Source organism: Podarcis tiliguerta (genome assembly GCF_965153285.1).
Source record: "Podarcis tiliguerta genome assembly, chromosome: 9".
Lineage (NCBI taxonomy): Eukaryota > Metazoa > Chordata > Lepidosauria > Squamata > Lacertidae > Podarcis > Podarcis tiliguerta.
The window spans coordinates 71165981-71188977 of NC_139542.1; the positions used below are offsets into that span (position 1 = coordinate 71165981).

A 22997-nucleotide genomic window follows, 5' to 3' on the forward strand; every position below is an offset into this window, starting at 1 on the left:
CCTCTTGTTGACCACCAGCATTATGCTTTCCATTTTTAAGTTCAGAATAGTTGCTTTGGAAGACGATAATCAGGCACCCGCAGAACATGACCAGGCCAACAAAGTTGATGCTGAAGAATCATTGCTTCAACACTGGTGATCTTTGCTTCTTCCAGTACACTGGTATTAATTCGCCAGCCTTCCCAAGTGATGTATAAAATATTTTGGAGACACCGTTGATTGAATTTTTCGAGGAGTTGGCGATGACATTAATAAGTGGTCCATGTTTCACAAGCATACAGTAAAGTTGGTAGTACAATAGCTTTGTAAACAAGGATTTTGGTTTCCCTGCAAATGTCCCGGTCCTCAAACACTCTGCACTTCAATTGGGAGAAAGCAGCACTTGCAGAGCTCAGGCGATACTGGATTTCGGCATCAATGCTGACCCTTGTGGAAAGATAACTGCCTAGGTAGGAGAAGTGATGGACATTTTCCAATGTTACACCATTGAGTTGAATTTGTGGTGCTGCAGAGGGGTTATTTTGTACTTACTGGTGCAGCACTTTGGTTTTTTGGATGTTGAGCAACAGGCCAAGCTTTTCGTAAGGTTCTGTGAAGATATTTAGGATGGTTTATAGGTCATCCTCTGAAGTGCACACACTTCAGCATACTGAAGCTCTATGACGGAAGTTACGGTAAGCTTACTCTTTGCTTTCAGCCTGCTCAGATTGAAGCGCTTTCTTTCATCTGTTCGATACAGTGGTACCATGGGTTAAGTACTTAATTCATTCCGGAAGTCCGTTCTTAGCCTGAAACTGTTCTTAACCTGAAGCACCACTTTAGCTAATGGGGCTTCCTGCTGCTGCCAAGCCGCCAGAGCACGATTTCTGTTCTCATCCTGAAGCAAAGTTCTTAACCCGAGGTCCTATTTCTGGGTTAGTGGAGTCTGTAACCTGAAGCGGATGTAACCCGAGGTACCACTGTATATGATTTCTACCCCAGTGGTGAGTTTCCCTTCAACAAAGTGTAGGATCATGGCAATGAAAATAATGAATAGAGTTGGGGCAATAACACAACCCTGTTAAACACCTGACCCCACTGTGAATGGTTCACTTTGAGAGCCATTGTAACCTGCGATTGTTGCTGTCATATTATCATGGAGGAGCCGAATGATGTTCACAGATTTATCTGTGCAGCCAATTTCAGAAGGACAGTGCACAGGGCATTATGATTTGCAGTATCAAAAGCACAGCCTTCCGCGAGGCACAAAAATGGCGGAAGGAACCAGGAAGCTCTGCCTTCACGCATGAGTTGGGCGACTCTTCCATCGCCGTATCTCTACGCGCCTTCCCTCCGCGAACGGCGCTCCCTTACTGCGGTCTCGCTTGTCCACCGCGTCCTAGAGCGGCTGCCTCCACCACCACCACCCACGCCTCCGCTCTGGCCAAAAGGCCTCGGGCCTCTGTGGTGCGGGGCGCGCCATGAGGTCGGTCAGCTACGTGCGGCGGGTGACGCTGGAGTTCGGCGGGAGCCTCTTCCCGCGCGCCGTGTGCCTGGGCGACGCCGACAACGACGCGGTAGGAGCGCGCGCGGGGCAGGCCCAAGTGCCGCCGCCGCCGCCGCCGCCCCTCCTCAGGCCGGAGCCCCGCCAGCTCCAGTCGCGAGCGGCTCCTCTGAGCGGAGTGACGGAAGTGGGCAGAGAAAGTAAACAGTCTAGATAGGCGAGAGCGGGATTGGGAGGGAGCGGCGGAGGCGTGCTGAGGAGCCTCCAGAACGGGCCGAGGGCTTCAGAGAAAGGGAAAATAATAAGAGCGCCTCATCTGAAATCCTATGGAAAGTTAGATGAGGTATTACTGACACGAATAGGAGTCGCCCAAAACGCCGCTGTTACCCGAATGATTAATATACCAACTGAATTGTAATTAGAACTGGACAAAAAACAATGATCAAGGAGTGGGAAACCACTTTCCTCCCCCCATAAAATATTTATTAAAATTTTCAGAACATTACAAAAAGAAAAGAAAGAAAAATACACAAATAAAAAACAGTTACAAACAATTCAATCTTTCATAACTTATCTTGCATTTGCTTGTTTCCAGGACCTCCTCTCACCTCCCATTTTTGTATCCCAGTTCAAATTATTTATTGAGCAAATCCTTTCCCTCTTTACTTTTATCCTTATCTTTGATCTTAATATATTGTAACTTTGAATTTTCACCTGTTAACAATCCGTTTTTACATATTCCTTCATAACATTATTACTAAAAACCACTTATCCTCAATCCAACATCATTCTGGGAAACCACTTTGATTACATTGTATAAATTTGGAATTATTTTCATATTAAGTGGTACCTACAATTGGCAAAAAATGTGGTAACATTGGGTATATGTTGGGAAACTGATAAAAAATTATTTTAAAGAAAGAAAGAAAGAAAGTAAACAGCCCCTCAGAGCGGCTTGTCCCGGATTTTGAGGGATGCCTGTGCTGCTGAGTTTTCTTGTAAAACCTAAGGTACCCTCCTTCAGGCTTCCTTCAGCCTGCAGTGCTAACAGCAGATTAGTTGTGCTGCAGGACTTCAATAAACTCAGTCCCTGCAACTGGCAGCATGAGAATAGTCTTGAGGAGAGTACGTATTATTATTACTGTATTATTAATTAGATTTATATACTACCCTTCATCACAAGATCTCAGGGCGGTCCACAGGATAAAAATACAAGGTGAAACCACCCGTAAATAGTTAAAACAAAAAAATACCCTTCCACAAACACATTTAAAAGGCTGCAGAATATTAATCAGCCGTATTAAAAGAAATACAAACACAAATACAATATACAAATTACCATATAACACTAACAAACAATTTAAAACACTCCCACCAATAAACAACCTGCACCCAAGTTAAAACCCATTCCTTTAAAACTATAATTTGATTACAAGGGTGCTGGCCCACACCCTCATTCCACTCCTAAAGTGCCACCCCTAAAGGGACCATTCTCTTTGCTGTTGCCCTTTGCTGGCAGCCCCACCAGGGCAGGCAGTTTCAGAAAACCTCAGACAGACCAGGCTTAGGAATACTGGCCCCTAGCTTCTGCTTCTGCTGTTTATTAGAAAGTGGTCATGAAGTGGAGTCATCCTATGGAGATCATTTTGATCACAAAATTGGCTTGCAGGGAAAGGGTTCATCGCCTTCTATTTCAGCCCCATTGTTCTTATAAAGTCCAAGAAAACTATATTAAAATCCAAAGGAGGAAAACTCCTCCTTGTTAATATCAGTTCTTCTTCTTTCCAGCTAAATGAGCTAGTGGTGGGAGACACTAGTGGAAAACTATTCATATATAAGAGTGATGAAAGCAAGCCTTGGAATGTGCGCTTATGTCAAGGAATGGTAAGTAGAAATTGAAGTTTGTAGTCCTCTGAATTATTCTACCTCTGCTGATCTTTGTGCAGTTTCTAAGTAGCTGCCATACATAGGCTGATAGATAGAATCAAAGAATTTTTGAGAGTTGCAAGGGACCCTAAGGATCATCTAGTCCTGCCTCCTGCAATGCAGGAATCATAGCTAAACAATCCCTTGCAGATGGTCATCTAACCTGTTTAAAATCCTCTAATGAAAGAGAGTCCACCACACTTGAGGCAGTCCACAGACACCAACAAACTCAAATCCAGCTTTTTTCAGATTAAAGTTCTGAATTACCACAACAGTTTATAGCGATTTTATCTAACGCCTTTTTCCTGCCCCCCCCCCCTCGCTAGTTCATGGGGCATGTTACAAAGCTATTATCGTCACTCAAAAGAAACCAAACAATTTCTGCCAAGGTTGTGTGAATAAAAGTTTCAGAAAGTCATCTCTTGGATTTCTATATAAGGGGCAGCTAACAGATAATGAGTGATGTCTCCCACCTGAAATTGACCACAAATACAATGACTGACTGCATATGGTGGGCATGACTTGGAGACACAGCCCCAAAATAGCATTTTTTAAGGAAACTGGTGAGAATTTGGTCACATAACTAGTCCCAAAATGCTTTGTTCTCAAGAGTGGATACCAAGGGAAACATTTGGTGTTTCTAATTAGTGTTCGATCCCTTCCGGATCCTATTCAGAACAGTCAGTCTCTTAGTTGACACTTAGTCAAGGTAAAAGCAGGGCTCAACTCTGGAAAATAATAGTTCAAAACATATTTCCAGAGTAGGCATAGGCATTGATGCTGCCTCTCTACTCATAATTAGACAGGTATTTACACCGTTAATCATTTTCTAAATCTAGGGAAGCTCCTACAATGGTTTAAATTCCTGCTTGCCATTCAGATTCTGTTTTCATTATTCCAGGGGGTTTCTTCACTGCCCAGTTATGAATGATCACCTGTAGAACAACTGGGGACCTCTTTCTAGAAGAGTCATTATAGGAATTTGGACTTTCCCTCTCATTCACTACCTTTCCAAGTATTTTTTATTAATCCATCATTTGCTGCCTTTCCCTCTCATATGCGCTGTAGAGCAGGAAACTTGGAGTGCCAAACTGAAGCCTCCAGAGTCCATTGAAAGACATCAGATTGGGGCTTGAATGATTAGATTAGGTGACGGGCCGAGAACAATTCATTGGAAGGTAGCAAGTGATTTATCAGCATATTTATCCACCATCAGTAGCCATGGGTCTGAAGGGGTTAAGTTGAGTATGGAAAGTGACTCCTCCAAGGCCATCTCTTGAGCATTCATATTGGTGTAAAATCAGGTTTCTCAGTTCAAGTTTCAATCTTGATAGATGCCATTTAATTGTTTTGTTACTGGATCTGATAGGGACTTCGCAAACTCCGGTCTGTCTCCATCTTGATGTACCTTCAGACCATCACTAACTTGATTTTGGGAAGGTTTTTGACAAAGTCCCCCTTGATATTCTTGCAGAGAAATGCTGGTTAGACAGTGTTACCATTAGGTGGATTTGTAGCTGATTGACTGACTGTCCCAAAGAGGATTTCCAGGTAAAAATGGCAGAGAGTAACGCTGCTTGTCCTTGAGCTCCATTAGAATTTAGTGCTTATAGTTTTATTTATTTGCATTGATTATCTGTCTTTACCACCCTTTCCTTCTTGTTGTTAGTTAAGGATTTTTAAACTGAAAAGTGTTATACTTATTTTTTTTTAAATGCTTTCTCTCTTTCTTCCAGCTTACTTGTGTTGGTGTTGGGGATGTATGTAATAAAGGAAAGGTAAAAAAAATATTCACAGCTTGTATTTATGTGCTGTTTCTTTGCTGATATACTACTAAATAACCTCAAACTCTTCCTGCTGTTCTGGGAGAGAAGAAGGATAATGAGTTCTTCAACATTGGGCTCAAACATTGAACAAGTCAGCCTCTGTCAAATGGCAAGAAAAGTGATATATTTCATATTGTTGTGAAAATGTTGAGAATAAACACTGAAATCTTATGTACATTTCCATAGAAATACAGTATTGGGAATTACTTCCCCGTAGCAATGCTGAACCTTAGAATGAGACTGAAATAAGGGTTGCATATTGATGATAATGATGATGATTAATTTATAGTCCACCTTTTTCCCTGACAGGGACTCAAGGTGGCTTACAGAAAATAAGAACAGCTAAAAACAAAGAAAATCCCAACCATTAAAACACACACGAGATTTGTTAAAAACATAATTACAATAAGAACAGCACAGCAACAACCTCTTCATTAAAAACAATCAGTTCTGTTGGGAATTTGATATAAGATACACACACAGTGGGGGATGCGGGTGGCGCTGTGGGTTAAACCACAGAGCCTAGGACTTGCTGATCAGAAGGTCGGCGGTTTGAATCCCCGCAACGGGGTGAGCTCCCGTTGCTCGGTCCCTGCTCCTGCCAACCTAGCAGTTCGAAAGCACGTCAAAGTGCAAGTAGATAAATAGGTACTGCTCCGGCGGGAAGGTAAACGGCGTTTCCGTGCACTGCTCTGGTTCCCCAGAAGCAGCTTAGTCATGCTTTAGGGAAGTTTTTAATGTCTGATGCTGTACTGTTTTTAATATTCAGTTGGAAGCCGCCCAGAGTGGCTGGGGAAACCCAGCCAGATGGGTGGGGTATAAATAATAAATTATTATTTATACTATTATGCTGGCCACATGACCCGGAAGCTGTACGCTGGCTCCCTCGGCCAATAAAGCGAGATGAGCGCCGCAACCCCAGAGTCGGTTACGACTGGACCTAATGGTCAGGGGTCCCTTTACCTTTACCTTACACACACAGTAGAAGTGTTCACAGTACCAGTCACCACACAAAAGCAGAGTAAGGGTCAAATATTTTACTATTGTAGAAGTAATATGCTCAGCAAATAGCTCTGGACAAAGCTATACATGGAAAAGTTGGAGGCTTTTCAGATCCAAGTATTTACTGATACATACAGATATAGAATTTGGGACGCGGGTGGCGCTGTGGGTTAAAGCCTCAGCGCCTAGGGCTTGCCGATCGAAAGGTCGGCGGTTCGAATCCCCGTGGCAGGGTGCGCTCCCGTTGTTCGGTCCCGGCGCCTGCCAACCTAGCAGTTCGAAAGCACTCTCGGGTGCAAGTAGATAAATAGGGACCGCTTACTAGCGGGAAGGTAAACGGCGTTTCCGTGTGCGGCTCTGGCTCGCCAGAGCAGCGATGTCACGCTGGCCACGTGACCCGGAAGTGTCTTCGGACAGCGCTGGCCCCCGGCCTCTTTGAGTGAGATGGGCGCACAACCCTAGAGTCTGTCAAGACTGGCCCGTACGGGCAGGGGTACCTTTACCTTTACCTTACAGATATAGAATATCACTCTTGCTCTAACCCACACCCACTAAACAAGACAGACTGAACAGTACAACTAGCTGACATACATCAGTCACAGATAAAGTCAGGGCTCTGAGCCGTTACTACAGCAACTGGCTCATTTGACCTTGCATCTATGATTACCTTACCCAAAGGGTGATTTATGCTCATGAAAGGGATTAGCTCCTTCCAAGGTCCAGCTACTCACAACAGTTCTCAGAAGGCTGTTGGAATAAGAAGGTCTTCAGCTGGCCTTCGGTTGAAGGCCAACAAGGAGGGAGCCAATTAACTTCTCTAGGAAGGGAATTCCAAGGTCTGGGAGCAGCCACAGCAGATACGGAATTATATAAATAACAAGGCACTTTAGAAGATGCCTTTCTTGAGGGTCTCATAATCTAGAAAATAGTCACAAGGGAGTTGGCACAGAAAGCGAGGAGAAATGTAGGCAGGGTAGAAAAAGGGGAAAAGGCAATTATGTCAGTTAAATTAATTGCAGTAGGGAATGGGGATGAGGAAGCTGTTCCAGTGGTGGAGTTAGAGGGGGAACTTGGAGGAAGTGAGAGGTGAGGCAGTTTGAGGCATAGGGAAGAAAGGATGGGGTGGGGGTGCGGGAGCAGGAGAGCTTTGGATGACTGAGCGTGCTGGAGCAGAATGAGCAGCCCTGTGGTTTTAAGGGCAGATTATAATTTTTTTTATGAAACAAGAGACTGCTAAAGCATAGGCAACATTCTATACATGCTTTGTCACTGATCAACTTGGAAGGGAATTGTGTATACAGTGGTGCCCCGCAAGACGAAATTAATTCGTCTGCAAGTTTTCTCGTTCTACGAGTTTTTTCGTCTTGCGAAGCACCAATGTGTATTGACGGTTTCCCATAGGAATGCATTGGCGGTTTTTTTAAAAAAAGGCGCAAGATGTTTCGTCTTGCAAAGCAAGCCCATAGGGAAATTCGTCTTGCGAAGCAACTCAAAAAACGAAAAACCCTTTCGTCTAGCGAGTTTTTCGTCTTCCGAGGCATTTGTCTTGCGGGGTACCACTGTAGTAAATATGCAATAAATATTTTCTGCTTTAATGATGACTGTTTTATGTTTTCATTTTGTGTCTTTTTATATTGCTGTTTTACTGGTTCTAGGTTGTGTTTTTGTTATTTTTAGACTGTACACTTCTTGGAGATACTTAAAATATTAAGTGGTATGTTAATGCCTATGAATGAATACATAAATAAGCACTATTACCTGGAAGGTTGAAACTTAAAGCCTGTCCACAATTAGGTCTTGCTGTTGCTCTGCCGCCTAATTTGATGTTGCCTTTTTATTTTTTTGATTGTATTTTAACATTTTTATTGTAAGCAGTCCAGAGAACTCCAGTTATGGGGTGTCATTAAAAATTATTAATAAATTTGTTCTCCGTCACTGTCAGTGGGGTTGCCCAATCCCTTTTTAATGCATGGAGCTTATCGTTATGAGTGTCAGTTGCCTCATTGCTCATGCTATCCTCTCTTTCTTACCACCTCTTATTTATCCATACATTTCTCTGTCAGAATGTGGTTGTTGCTGTGAGTGCTGAAGGCTGGTTTCATCTCTTTGATCTCACTCCGTCCACCAAGCACCTTGATGCCTCAGGCCACCATGAACTCCCAACAGCAGAAGACCAGAAGCTTGGATTCAAGCAGCACATTCCCGCCAATACCAAAGTTATGCTGATTAGTGACATTGGTGAGCAATGGCAACATGCAGTACAAGGGTTTCATAGAGCATAGGAAATGCAGTGTGTGTGTGGGGGGGGGGGTGACACAAGCCAATGAGGAAGCAGAAGAGGGAAAAAAAAAACAAAGTACTTTTCTGTCTTTCTGAAGCCGTGAGTGTTCTTCTGCAGCTTGAGACAGAGAAAGAACAAATATAAGACCAAATCTCATCCAGCAGAAATAATAATGCAAATTAAGCACTTGTACTAGGGGTTTTTAAGGAAATATTTTTTATTTTTAGTTGAACTTGGCAGTGAGCCCCCCCCCCAGTGTTGCAGTCATGATCAAACTCTCCCTTAAAACTAGAAAAGTTAGACTGTGTCTCCCCAGTGTTTTAAACTGTTAGAGAGGTCCTTCAGCTCATTTATGAGTAAATCATAGATAGCTAAGATGCTATGGTTTAGGCCTGTAAGATTTAAGGAGCAGATTTCATGAAAGTGGCTGGTATTCAGCAGCTGAGTGAGAGCTATCCACCTACTGGTGAGTTGTTGGTGTCTACCCTTTAAAAGGTACCAAAGGAGAAAACAGCAGGATCTCATCTTCCACTCCCACTTTTTATTTTCTCTGTCTTTTTCCACCCCACCCACCTTATCCACATATGCACATTGCGGCATTCTGCCAACACACAAGCCTTAAGCTGTATTTTGCTTTCTGCAGATGGAGATGGAAAGAGTGAATTGGTGGTGGGATATACAGACCGTGTGGTGCGAGCCTTTCGCTGGGAAGACACATCTGAGAGTTCAGAGAATATCACAGGACAGTTGGTGCTACTCAAAAAGTGGTTGCTGGAGGGACAGGTAGGCTTTTGAAAATCAGTTTCATCCAAGAGTGCCTTTAGTCTTTAGTATCTAATGAGGGTTTCTTAAGGAATGGGCTCCTGCCTCTTTCAGACACCTTGGGACCATCCTTTTAGAAAAGCATTCATTACCTCCTTGGTCCAGTGCTGTGGAGGGAGTAGAAACCAGACTGGACAGGACTGGAGGAGAGAGGGCTGAGAGAGCAGGTGTGAGCAGCACGCTGCAGGAGTTGGGAGCTGAAAGGTAGCAAGAAGGGAAATGGAGTGCTACTTGGAGAAGAAAGATGGGTTAAGGGGTGGCTTTTTGGGGGACAGGGGAGACAGTGACATGTTTAAATGCATGGTAGTCAGCTCATTCAGCAAAGGCAAGTTTAACCAGTTACTTGGGTTCCATTTTCTCTCTCTCGGCTAAAATAGGTGGATAGCCTATCTGTAAATCTAGGCTCAGACTGTTCTCCTGAGATGATGGTGTCCCAGCCTGGGTGTGGTTATGCAGTCTTACTGTGTACTTGGAAAGCAGAGCAGCAGTCTCCGACAGAGAGGATAGACAGTTCAGCAGCTAGCAGGTGAGACTACTGGAATCCAGTGGAGCAGGGCAAGACAGTCTAACCATCTCTATTTATATTATGGAGCTGCAGGAACACCTTCATGATTAAAATGGCTTGGAGCGGTATCCAGCTAAACAGTTCTGCTAATGCAAGCACTTTGGACTGCACAGGGGAGCTTCCTCTCCCCTGCTCTCCCCACATTTCCCCTTAATTATGTTCTGGATTCCCCCAACTTTCTGGAACAGATCGGGGAAGGCATGCAGGGAGGAGGGGGCGGGAAGTTGTGTAGTACTTGAGCTAACAGAACTGTTTAGCTGAATGCCTCCTTTGGGTTTATTTAGTGTTCTGTTACAAAGCCTGAACATTTTTTTTGCCATCAAAATCAGGACTATGTGGCTATGTATTATTCAGTCAGTTAGAAGTTTGATAGGAATATCTACTTGTGGGGATTCCCCTGTTTCACTTTTCATGAGTGTTTGCCAAACTAAAGAAACTTGCCATATTGCTGTGTTTTAAATTTAAGCATGGGACCCGGGTGCAAGAATTTTGGAAGCGGAAGGAATAAAATAGCAGGCAACGTTAGGCCCAAACAGACATCAGTTGGCCATAATTACTGGCATAATTACTGAGAGCACCCACCATGCTAGGAGAGACATACATAGGACCATATCTCCTTATGGAATACCAGGAGGTGAGGTTACCCAGGGAGCGAGGTACTGTGCCTCCAACATTATTCATGTCCATCTTCATTCCATGGAGCCACAACGTTACAAGTGAATTCTCGCAGGAAAAACCAGGCAGCTTGGGATTCCAGAAGGAGCATTTCTGCGCAGTGGCAATGAACGGGGAGGTGTTTTATTCCTGCTTGGCCAGCCAGTCTGGAGAGTGGAAGATGACAATTCTCCCGACAAGGATCTACATGTGACCCTGCCTGTCCAGTCAGAGGAGAGGAGGCATCCCAGTGTTAAGGCTGTCCTCCAGGAGACTGGAAATAGAAATTCACAATAAGAATTTCCTTTCATTCCAGGATGATGAGGAACCATTCGTGAGCACTCACTGGGTTTGGTCAGTCAACTAGCTACAAATCCACCTAACAGTTACTTCATCTAACCACATTTTACCAGCTTCTTCGCAAGAAGATCATGGGGGACTTTGTCAAAAGCCTTACTGAAAGCCTTACTGTCTGGGTCTTCTTTTTCCCCTTTTTGAAGAAGGGGACAGTATTTGCCCGCTTCCAGTCTGCAGGGAATTCTCCAGTTCTCCAAGAATTCTCAAAGATTATAGACAGAGACTTTGAGATTACATCCACAGGCTCCTGTAGTACCTCGGGTTTACAAAGATATAAGGATCAGAACAGGCGGCATAATGTTTTAGGCATCTTCGCCTGCTGATGCAGCGAAGAAGTAGAGGGCAGCTTGGAGCTGCTTATTCTCAATGCTTTTTCAAAGCTCAATGATAGATGAACATCAACACAAAAGTTTGCTAACCTAGCACTTACATTTTGGGGATTTGGTAGAAAGAAGGTTATTATACCTGTAACCCAGGGAAAGAATTCTGTGTCTCTGCTAAGACTTGCCACTCATTCACTTTAAACGTTATTTCTGTTTACCCAACAACCCCTTTAAAGATATGCAGGAGACCCACATTTTGACAAGAGTCACTTAACAACATTAAATCTAGTTAAGAGTATGAGACTCCAAGATGTTACTGCTATCACAACCAGATATCCCTTCAGGCTTTGCTTTCTTCCAGGGAAGCCCCAGTGCGGGATGTCATTCTCCATCAGACATCAGGTAGAATTCACAACAAGAATGTTTCCACTCACCTCATTGGCAGCATTGGCAGAGGTAAGTGGAAGAAATTCTGGCCTTAGTAAAAATGAGGAAATGGATTGGATTTGTGTGGAGAAGAGTTCAAGGCTGCATGGTCTAGTTAGGTTCCATCTTTGCACCCAAGGCAGGTTGCTCACCTAGAACTTTTCTGTGCAGCTGCTGTTCCTCTTTCCAAACCTGCTCTCACAGGGACATACTTTTGTTCTACTGGATTCTCATTCTAACCCCTGCGCAACTGCAGCCTCATTCCTCCTGTGACTAGCACTCCTCCTCCTCTCAACTTTGGCCCAGCGAAGTCAGCATGTCACAGGGTGAAAACGGATTGTAGTGAGGCTGACTTAAAATTTACATAGCACTCTTGGAATGTTCAGAGCACTTCACTTACAGTATTTTGCTTCCACCACATCTTTTACTCAATCTAAGCAACTAATGGAGCACCTTCCTCCATTAGTTTGTATAAAGGTGGGTAGAAAGAGGCTCTGTTTCCTCAGAGATGGGGTGGGAGATTTTCCAGGCTTTCGACTCAGTAAAAATACAAGAGTTCTATCATAGGTTTTCTGCTTTGTAATTTTGTGGGATGAAAACACTTAGAGAGGCAGTAATCGAAACAAAATGCTTCACTCGAAGGTCTGGCTCTGTTGCTTTCCCAACTTGGGTTTTGTCTTTGCAGGGACTTCCAAGAAGCACACTGGCTCGGGTCTGTTTGCACTCTGCACCTTGGATGGTAAGCCCTCTTGCTTTCCTGGAAAGGAATCTCTGCAAAGGATTTGGGACCTGAGCTGAAATAGCTTTCATGGTTAAGAAACTGCAGATTAGCAATCAACCCCAAAACAGAAACTGTTTCAAAACATTTTAATTCTGGAGACTTCTTAAGCTACTTCCAGATTATCACTGTTTTGCAGGAGAGATTAAAGTACATGCCGGAAATCTTGATTTGCACAATTAAAGTAGGTTAAAGGGCTCTGTTGCCCTAATGCAACAAATTAATTAAAAAGAACAGGAAAGTGATGGAGAAATGCATTGGAAAGTGTGGAATAAACAAATGATTAACAAGAAGACATGTAAACATCCCACAAACAAAACAATGATTTCTCGTTGTGCAAGCACCCCATAAACAAATTGGAACGAACATTTAGTAAAGACTAGAGATGGTCTAACCACTATATAAGCTTCATGCAAGCAAATCAGAGTGAAAGCCAGATAAATAGCTTGTCTGAAGGAGCCCTTAGAAATATTTCCTCTAGTGCAGGGGTCAGCAAACCTTTTCAGCAGGAGGCCAGTCCACTGTCCCTCAGACCTTGTGGGGGGCCAGACTGTATTTTGAAAATAGTAATGAATGAATGAATTCCTATGCCCCACAAATAACCCAGAGATGCATTTTAAATAAAAGGACACATTCTACTCATGTAAAAACACCCTGATTCCCAGACCATCCGTGGGCTGGATTTAGAAGGTGATTGGGCCAGATCCGGCCCCCGGGCCTTAGTTTGCCTACCCATGCTCTAGTGCAACCATCACATCCAGGAATATTAGAAGGAATATAGACTGAAAAACTTAACATCCCAGTTTGGAAGACAGCATTTAATTTCTATCTAGCGTTTTAATTTATTTTGTCAACGCTATCTTGCACATGCCATACCACTTAGAATGATTCTATTGTGTGCATTTGAAAACTGTCATCTTGGCTCACTGTTACTCTGAAATGACAGCTATGTTACTACAGAAGGTTGAAGTCAATTTGCTTCAATTGTTTCATCATTCACATGTCACAGTTATCCTGCTTGAAGATGAAGGAAAGAGAGTGGATACAATCTTGAGGCAACTGAAGAATGCTCTGGAAATAAAAGGCAATGCCTATGTAGCACTATTGCCTCATTCTAGGTCAGGGGTGAGGAACCTTTTTCAGCCTGAAAGCTGCATTGCCTCATCAATAATCTAGGGGCCAGAGGCAAACGCAGGTGGCGTGACAGGTGTTGTTATAGGAACAAAAGTCCAAAACGCTGCCCCTCCCCGGCCAATGACGAGGGACGAAGGGTGGAAAGGTAGAAAAGTTTATTTCTAAGCAAAGGACGCACAAAACTTTTATACAATTGTAGCAAACACACAAACCACAGAAATGTGTGATCTCTTAAATCACTATTGGCTTGGAAAGTGCATGGACAAAGCATGCTTAAGTCAGGTATTTTTCTTCTTGGCTACAGGACAGTTTATTATTGACCCTTGATAGATCTCAGACCAGGCTAGGCATAGCTGACCTTGCAGTTTCAACTGTAGGTAGATCTTGTGGTCTAAGCAACTGTGGAACTGAGGAACTTCGTTTCTTTATACTCACAGAGGTGGTAGCTTAGGCACTCTCAACAGTGGTGCTTAATGAATGTCTTAACACTTCAGCCCCTCCTGATCTTCCCCTCAGGTAGACTGAACTTTGTCTATCTAGGCAGTCCCTAACTGACAGCCACTTCACAATCTGTTCACTCTAACAGATAGCCACTATCTAAATTGCTCAGACAGAAAGTCCCTAGTTTAACCTAGGTCCTTGTCTAACCCACAGACAATCCCTGGCTCCCCTCTCTGAGACAGCCCTTACCCATCACTATCTGACTGTTAACTGTCAGCTTTCAACTTAAATTCCACCCTCTCTTTCTCTCATGATTAGCTGATCTGCTCGCCAACCCCCACAGGTTGTTAGATCACAAGGAGGCAGACCGAAGGCCTGTCCCTCATAGACTGCTGTAGTTGTGGTATCTAAATCAGAATGGATGTGAGTGTTCTTATCAGAAAAATGTATTGCAGATTGGTCACAGTGATCTACTGAAGGCTTACCTGGGCCAGATTATGAAAGGCCACTCATCGCTTTGGAAAGCTGGCTGACATTGTGCAGATGTACACTTTGTATAGAATAGGTGTTCTGTCATGAGCTCAACACCTGTGATTGGTTGAAGGCATCACAAGTCTTCTACAACCTGTGCTCTAGCCTTTTACCCAACTGTTTCCTTGCCTCTATAGATGAATGATTTCTATGTTTTGGGTGAGGGTGCCCAGGTGATCTTCCATTTTCAGAGAGAGACAGAGGCTCAACAAGACCACCAGCCGTATTGGGGGGGGGGGGAGGACATCCATTTGAGACTTAAGTAAATCGTAATGATCTCCAAGGCAAACCATCTTAATGCCTCTTCCTCATTGCTATTGTGGAGCAACCCACAGCTTGAACTTAAGTAATAATCTATCTATGAAAAGGAAGTCAAAACAGGCTTCCCCACTCACAGAGTACTAAACATGAAATCAAGTTCATGTCAAGCCAAATATAATGAAAGACATTGGAATGGGAATCTACTGCACCCAAAATAATGTTTCTAATATAAACTCTGTGGCACAGCATAGGGATGGAAGAAAATGGTTGTCTTTTATGCTAGTTTAGAACTCTGCTTAACTTTCTCTTTCCCCTGTAGGGACACTGAAACTGATGGAGGGAGCTGACAAGCTACTGTGGTCAGTACAGGTTGACCACCAACTTTTTGCTCTAGAAAAACTGGATGTTACTGTGAGTTCTGTTCTAGCTTGCAATAACCAGGTCATTTGCTTTTAGTAGTACAAAGTCAGACAAATTCTCCAGGTTCACGCTACTGGCATACCTCCTTTGGAGGAGAGATTGCCACTACCCCTGCCAACCTAGGAAGAGCTTATTTGATCAGGTCAATGTCCCACCTGCTCCAACACCCTGTTCTCATGGGGGGACACCTGCAAGCAGGACCTGAGCACAAGAGGACTCTCCCCTCTTGTGGTTTCCAGCAACTGGGATTCAGAAGCACTGCTGCCTCTGACTGGGACAGAGCACTGCCTCCATCATGACTAGTAGCCATTGATAGACCTCCTCCATGATTTGTCTAATCCTCTTTTAAAGCCATCATTGCATCCTGTGGGAGAGAGCTTCATACTTGAACTATGAACTGTGTGAAGAAGTACTTTCTTTTATTTATGCTAAATCTTTCAATATTGAATTTCATTATATGTCCACAGGTTCTAGTGTGATGAGAGAGAGGAACCTTATCTGCTTTATCTACTGATGTTCATAATTTTATAAACCTCTGTCATGTCACCTCCTACTTGTCTTTTCTCTAAACTAAAAAGTCCCAAATGCTGCAACTTTTCCTCATAGGGGACTTGGTTCATCCTCTTCATCACTACTAGATGAGGTCCATGAGTGGTACTATGAAATTAATATCTTTTTGTCCTGACATGAATCATTTTGCACATTTTGTAGTGATTTGACTTCCTTTGTTTTACTAATCCCAGTTTGTTTGACAACACCTACAACTCACCCAGATTCCTGGGCACCACTCAAGATTTAAGTTCAGGGTTGCTGCACCTCTGGTTGATTCTATGACACAGTCACTTAGGGTATCTAATAAATGTGCCTCTTTTTCATGACTGGAACTCATATGTCTATGTGAGAGTAGCTGAAGTCATCCATTACTACAATTCCGCTTTTGGATGCTTCCTTGAATTCGTTCTTCCTCTCAGTATGTCCTTGAGCAATTTCATCAGGGCAACAACAGAATGTCCTCAGTACTAAATTATTTTTTGGGCCCAATACCACACCTGTGGAGGGGTCTGCATTTTGTGGGATTTCTAGCTTGTTGGACTCAATGCCCTCTTTGACGTGCAGAGTGACATCACCTCTGGTAGGTCCTTCTATGTCCTTCCTATAAAGTTTATATCCAGAGAGACAACTCTGTCCCACTGGTTCTCTTTGTTCCACCAGGTTTGTGTCAAGCCCACTATATCAATGCTGTCCCCTAAGACCAAGCACCCCAGTTCTCCCATCTTGGCTCAGAGGCTTCTAGCATTAAACACATGTATACAGTCTCTCTCTTCAAGTGTCTTTGGCAGTTTTGTTTTGACTTGTGGTGTTTTGGCCTCTCTGACTTACTATCCTGTGCCCCTGTGCTCATGTCTAGATCTAAGCCCTTTTAAATTTTCACTGATTTCATAATTTTAACCCCAGAGGTGGGATTTGTTGCAAATTGGACCCACTCAGCTGCCAGCTTTCTGGCTCCCACTTCGTTTTTCTTGGTACATTCAGGGGAGAAGGAACTGATGCCCCAGTAAGGGGGGAGGGGGGGAGAAGCAAGATTGTTATTAGGTGAATGAGCATCAGAGGCAGTTGTATTGTTCTAAACAAGATGATGCAAAGGAAGGTTGAAAGGAGGTATTTTAGCAACTTGTACCTGGAGAACTTGTCTGAACAAGTAACGCTTACAGGAAACAGAGATTTCTGTTATTCTGATGGCTTATGAGAAGACGAATGTCTAAACTGAGATTCTATATTCATTTGTTTATGACTCTTACGTACCACTTTTCCTTCAGAAAGTTCAGAGCATCTTCATAAAGCTCCAAGGAATGACTCATACACTCACTGAACAAGCTGAGTTACTTAGTTTTAACACTGTTAACAACACAGTGTGCTTCTGAATCCATTCCTTGGGCTCCTGTAAACTTTAGCCAGCAAAAGAGCTGGTTGCATGAATATCTGGTGTTGACCCAGGGAGCTATAAAGTTGACTGTTCTATTTCCACTCCCCATAATGTTTTGCGGCCACTATATCCTTTGGGAATCTATTTTTATCTCATGAACAACCCTGAGATCTTATGATGAAGGGCGGTATATAAGCCTAATATATAAAAAAACCAGGAATCTAGACTGGCTATATTCATTAGGCTAGTTTCTTGTCTTGTTGCATCAACCTCCTTTATCTAATGCTAGTGACAAGCTGGGGCCAGATGAAAACATGTATGAGCATTGCTCACAGAGGTTGATGGGATTTCTACCTACCACAGGGAACTTCTGCTAATCAGAAAATTTTGAACCCTCAGGGAAATGGCCATGAGGAGGTGATTGCCTGCGCTTGGGATGGACAAACGTACATCATAGACCACGGCCGCACTGTGGCTAGGTTCCAAGTAGATGAAAATGTGAGTGCCTTCTGTGCAGGTGAGCTGCTTTCCTATCAGCAGATCCACAGGCGTGGGAAATTACTGATTATCGTATGTGATAAAGTGTTCCCACCTCATTGGTAGAGCACTTTTTTCCTACAGAAGGTCCCAGCTTCATTCCCTATCATCTCCAGTGAAGGGGGTCTCAGGTAGTAGGACTTGGAAAGACCACTAAGACTTTGGGGAGTCACTGCAAGGTAGAGTAGACATTCCTGGGCTAGATGAATCAATAGCCTGACTCGCTATTAGGCAGCTTCGTATGTTCATGAGAAAAGCTTTCTGCTGGACTCTTCTACTTTCAGTCAGGTAGACATAGCTCAGTGATAGAGTTTCACATCCAGCTTTCATAAGAACATAAGAAGAGCCCCTTTGGATCAGACTAAAAGCCTATCTAGTCCAGCACTGGCTTCTCTCAGTGGCCAACCAGATACCTATGGGGAGCCCACTCAGCAGCACTCTCCCTAGTTCAGCCTCTCGTATTCCTTATTAAAAAGGATCTCCAGAGTTAGGAGGACTGAAAAGACACCTTCCAAGACCTTTGAGAGCTACTGCCAGTGAAAATAGACAGTTATGGGCTAGATGAATGCAAACTTCCATCTATGTGCCCATTAGGCCTGGCAGAGCATCCTAATTTGTCCCAAGAGGCTTTTCCCCTTGCACTCTTTTTCTTCTTGTAGTTGTTAGACTGCTCCATTTAGCATAGCCAAGGGTCAGGCATGACAGAAACTGTAGTCTAGCAAGGTCTCAGGACCTAAGGTTGGGAAAGACTGCTATAGATGAAAGGAAGGGAATTTATCTAGGGGTCTTAGTGGACCACAAGCTTAGTGGACCACAAGCTTAACAGTGATGCAGCAGCAAGAAAAGCTAATGCTATTCTAGGCTGCATCAACAGAAGCATAGTGTCCAGATCAAGGGAAGTCATGGTCCCACTCTATTCTGCCTTGGTCAGACCACACCTGGAATACCGTGTCCAATTCTGGGCACCACAATTTAAGAAGGATGTTGACAAGCTGGAACGTGTGCAGAGGATGGCAGCCAAGATGATCAAGGGTCTGGAAACCAAGCCTAACAAGGAACGATTGAGGGAGTTGGGTATGTTTAGCCTGGAAAAGAGGAGACTGAGAGGAGATAGGAATAGCCACCTTCAAATATCTAAAGGGCTGTCCCATGAAAAATGGGCAAGCTTGTTTTCTTGTGCTCCAGAGGGTAGGGCCCAAAGCAATGGATTCATGTTACAAGAAAGGAAGTTGGGATGGAGAGGATTTCATTATCTAAGAAGTGATGCTCTAGATTAGATCTGCTGGAGATATGGAATATGCAAAAGGCTCTTCTGTATCTCCCGCAGATCTACCATGAAGCCAGAGCCAAGGTGAATACATTGCTGGCAAGGCATTTTTCAGCCAGACTGACACCAAATGATATGATCCTTCAACTCACAAGGAGAATAAACAAATAATGAAACACTGCTAAATAAGTTTATGAACACTCTACACATCAAACACAGGCATTTTGCTGTCTGCTATTCAAGACTTAATTAGGGAGTGTGGTGCAGTGGCAGGGTTTAAAATAAATTGTGGTAAATCTGAACCAAATCATTAACTTTAATGGAAATCAACATATTAAGGCATTGTAGAGGTTTAAATCTGTGAAGTGCTTTTAGAGGCATGTGGGCATGCACTTCACTGCATCTCACACAAACCTCCTTAGTGAGAATTATGGGGAATTGTTTGACTCAGTAAAAAGAGATCTTAAGGTTTGGAGAGTGCTGAATCTTAGCCGGGTGGTGCCTCATCTCACTAATGCGCTTCTGGAGTTCCCTCTCCTTTGATGTCTCCTTTCACTTCTCTAGGTCTCTATGCCTGCAAAGGAGGCTGCAATAGCCCTTGTCTGGTATACGTCAGTTTCAACCAAAAGATCTACATCTATTGGGATGTGCAGTTGGAGAGAATGGAATCTACCAGTTTGCTGAAGATACTAGAGAGTAACTCCGAATACAAAGATCTCCTACTCCAGCTGGGTGTGGGTATGTCCCAAGCCTCATATAACTTGAAGATGGTGAAAGGGTTCCTTGTAAAAAATAGAACAGAAAGAGATGAAAGAAAGGGGAAAGAACCAATAGCAGCAAATTTAGAATTGTACCCTAAAATTGCAAAATTCTATGATTATATTTATGCAAAGCATTTAAAACACGTATTAGTAACTCCCCCCCCCCCCTGCTGTTTACAGACATTTCAGTATTTTTCAAAACCAGGTTAGTGGGCTAAATTAACAAAGCAGACTGCATATGTATTATTAGTTGCCTGGTTGAATATTGAGCCATCTACATATGGGTTATGTTCCACTAGTCACCCAAGGCAGGGACAAATGACTATTAGGGTTAATTAGGCTTCCTCATTCCAATTTTGGTCCCTGTCTTCATCCGTTGTAGACATGTCTCTTCCTCTATCCTCCATTCTGCCTTGGGCTCAGGGTGTTATGTGTAGGTACAGATTCAGAAGTTCTAGTGATGGACATGGATTTGGAGAAGAGCCATAGCACTGTGGTAGAACATGCTTTGCATGCAGAATGTCCCTAATTCAGTCCCTGGCATCTCCAGGTGGGACTGGGAATGGCCACTATCTGAAGCATTGGAGAGCTGCTGCCAATCAGTGCAGACATTACTGGTCTGACTCTAGGCAGCTTCCTAGGTTTCGTCCCCTGAAAACAGGAACGCCTCTTTCTTCTAAACTGAGGACAGGTGTTGTCTGTACACTTAAAAACATTTCTCTGCGGCTGAAATAAATGGAGCACAATAATTGCCTTGCTGGGAGCTCAGCAGTCTTTTTGTGATACCAGTGAGCCAGATGCCTCTAGGAATTGATGAAGCAGGGCACAAGGAAATAGCTTTCCCCTGCTTTTTGTTCCAAACATCTGCTTATTCAGAGAACGTTGCCTCTGTGCACAGATTTCATGGGCAGCAATCTATGAAATACCAATTTTCCATGAATCTTTTAGAAATGGATGCCAAGGCTGTTACTGAGCACACAGTGACCATCGTATCATAGAACCAATATTGTGAATAGATTGAGCATGCATTTGGATGTCCAGCAAAGATCAGTGCTTGAATTTGTTCACAAAATAAATTCTAGATCAGTTGGCTGCAAAAAAGCCAGCTCTTGGATGCAAGATAATCTTGTGAATACAGCCTGAGATTCCCACAAACCAATGCCATACTTCTGAAGGGCAGAATATGAATTACAAGAGGTAATTCCTACATTCATTTTTATATGTTATTATGTTGATAGGAGAACCAGTCACATACTGATTCTTAAGTACCTTGCTAAGCCTCCAGTACTACTCATCAGTATGTCTCTCTCTTTCTCTTTCTTTCATAGCTGGAGATGATGTTTCTGCAGTCAAAGATTTGATTCACAAGACACTCTACTTTCCAGAGGAGCAGCTAAATAGCCCTTCTCAGTTCATGCCCACAGCTAGATCCTCTTCCAGGTGCTATCCTATTTCCCAAGAAACCTTATGAGCTGATGACATATACACACAGTGAACAGCTCTGCTTCTCATTCTGCTACCCCTCATTTGTGCAAATTAAGCACGGTTAAGAACCAGGACTCTGACTGAAGGGGTTGGAGTAGCAGCATGAATCTTCAAGTGAAGCTGCTGACAGCATAATAGGAAATGCCCTTTTCAATTTGTCTCAAGGTCCTCATTTCTGTTGTTACTTTCTCATCGGTCACTTTATCTGCTGAAAACTTTAATAAAGGTAATTTTAAAAGATCCAGGGGAAAACAGATGTGTTTGTTCATGTGTCTAGTTTGGATCGGTATTTGGATTGTCGGAATGAGCAATCTTTTGCCTTTTTTTTTTTAAAAAAGTCCCACCAATTAGATCTTCATAAGTTGAGCAGGAGCTCATCACAGATAGCCATGCCTCTGCTGTGGCTATGAGAAACAAAAAAAGGCATTTCTCTAAAAAAGACACCCCCCCCCAAAAAAAATCTATGAAATTCTAGGAATTCTGTGTAAAAGAGAGTGTGGGTGGCCCTAGCTACTTAGAATCATAGAGTTGGAAGAGACCCCAAGGGCCATCGAGTCCAACCCCCTGCCAAGCAGGAAACACCATCAGAGCACTCCTGACATATGGTTGTCAAGCCTCTGCTTAAAGACCTCCAAAGAAGGAGACTCCACCACACTCCTTGGCAGCAAATTCCACTGTCGAACAGCTCTTACTGTCAGGAAGTTCTTCCTAATGTTTAGGTGGAATCTTCTTTCTTGTAGTTTGGATCCATTGCTCCGTGTCCTTCTTCACTTCTTCACTTGGTCCTGCCCACTGCTGTTATGACGCCCCTAGAAGGCTAGCGTCAAAGTAATGTGGTCCTTGGGCTGAAAAATGTAAACCCACTAATCAGTTCTAGGTACAGGAACACCAGCAAAGAGCAAGGCAAAAGTTGGCAGTAACAACTGATTGCTCCTTATACAGCTTCTTTAAAATAATTTTTTGATAAGCCACAGTTGCCCTCTATTCTAAGACTGAGTGGCGTTTCTCTTGCATTGCTTATCTCTGCTTCTTTTCCCTTGTAAAGGCAACGCAATTCATTTCTGTAGAATCACCTTCCCAGCCCTATGGAAACTCCCCTCTTCCTCCGACGGATACTCTCCTTCTCTGAGACCCTCCTTCAGGAAAACAGGAAAAATGTCAGCCTGGCAGTGAGAAATCTTTATCAGCGCTCATCTTCTCAAGGTCAGGACATCAAATTTGTAGCCTGAGATGCAGAACCTCATTACACTGAACACCCACATACAGTTCTGCGTAGCGGGTAAATCGTCATACATGTGACACTATGTATAATACAAAAATTAGCCCCCACACCCCTGTTTTGGCCAATGGTGATCATTATGTGTAATGGTTCTAGGGGTTGCTCGTGCGTAGGCTTGTCCCAACCTCTGGCTGGGTTGCCTGAGTGAACCTTTTCTGTCCGGACAGCCACTTAACCGTGGCTGTCTCAATCGCTGGCAGAATCTGTCAGTGGGTGTTTCTTAAACTTCTTCCAGCAAAGAAGCTCTTTGACGCCTAGTCTCCTCCTACTCTCTCTGCGTGAAAGCCTTCTGCGCAAGGAGGGCGTAGGCAGCGGAGGACCTCTACTCTCCCCGCTGGTCCCCGGCAAGGAGTCATGGGACCGCCTCACCGCTTCCCCCATCTGCCCCCCTTCTCCACTGGTGCTACGCTGATTCTCTTCCCCAGAAGATGGGCTGCCTCTCCCAATCCCGGGACGCTCTCCGGAATCCCTATGGATTTTGCTCTCTCCCTCCAGCACTGATGGCAGTTCCCTG

At 43.6% G+C, this 22997-nt stretch overlaps 1 protein-coding gene across 4 annotated transcripts; it reads left to right on the forward strand.

Annotated features, from left to right (window-relative positions):
- The first annotated feature begins 1371 nt into the window (after positions 1 to 1371).
- On the forward strand, positions 1372 to 21444 carry ITFG2 (integrin alpha FG-GAP repeat containing 2). Of its 4 annotated transcripts, none has more exons than XM_083398059.1 (12): positions 1372 to 1556; positions 3272 to 3367; positions 5146 to 5187; positions 8301 to 8475; positions 9162 to 9301; positions 9718 to 9866; positions 11601 to 11695; positions 12351 to 12404; positions 15130 to 15221; positions 17554 to 17671; positions 19523 to 19696; positions 21048 to 21444. In XM_083398059.1, exons 1-12 carry the CDS (start codon positions 1461 to 1463, stop codon positions 21188 to 21190), a joined length of 1374 nt encoding a protein of 457 aa, XP_083254185.1. In that variant the 5' UTR covers positions 1372 to 1460; the 3' UTR covers positions 21191 to 21444. The 4 variants fall into 4 exon arrangements, 3 of the variants coding, with proteins under 3 accessions (XP_083254185.1, XP_083254187.1, XP_083254186.1); XR_014501786.1 differs by having other exon boundaries at positions 1392 to 1556; positions 17554 to 17652; XM_083398061.1 differs by having other exon boundaries at positions 1444 to 1683.
- Positions 21445 to 22997: the final 1553 nt, after the last annotated feature.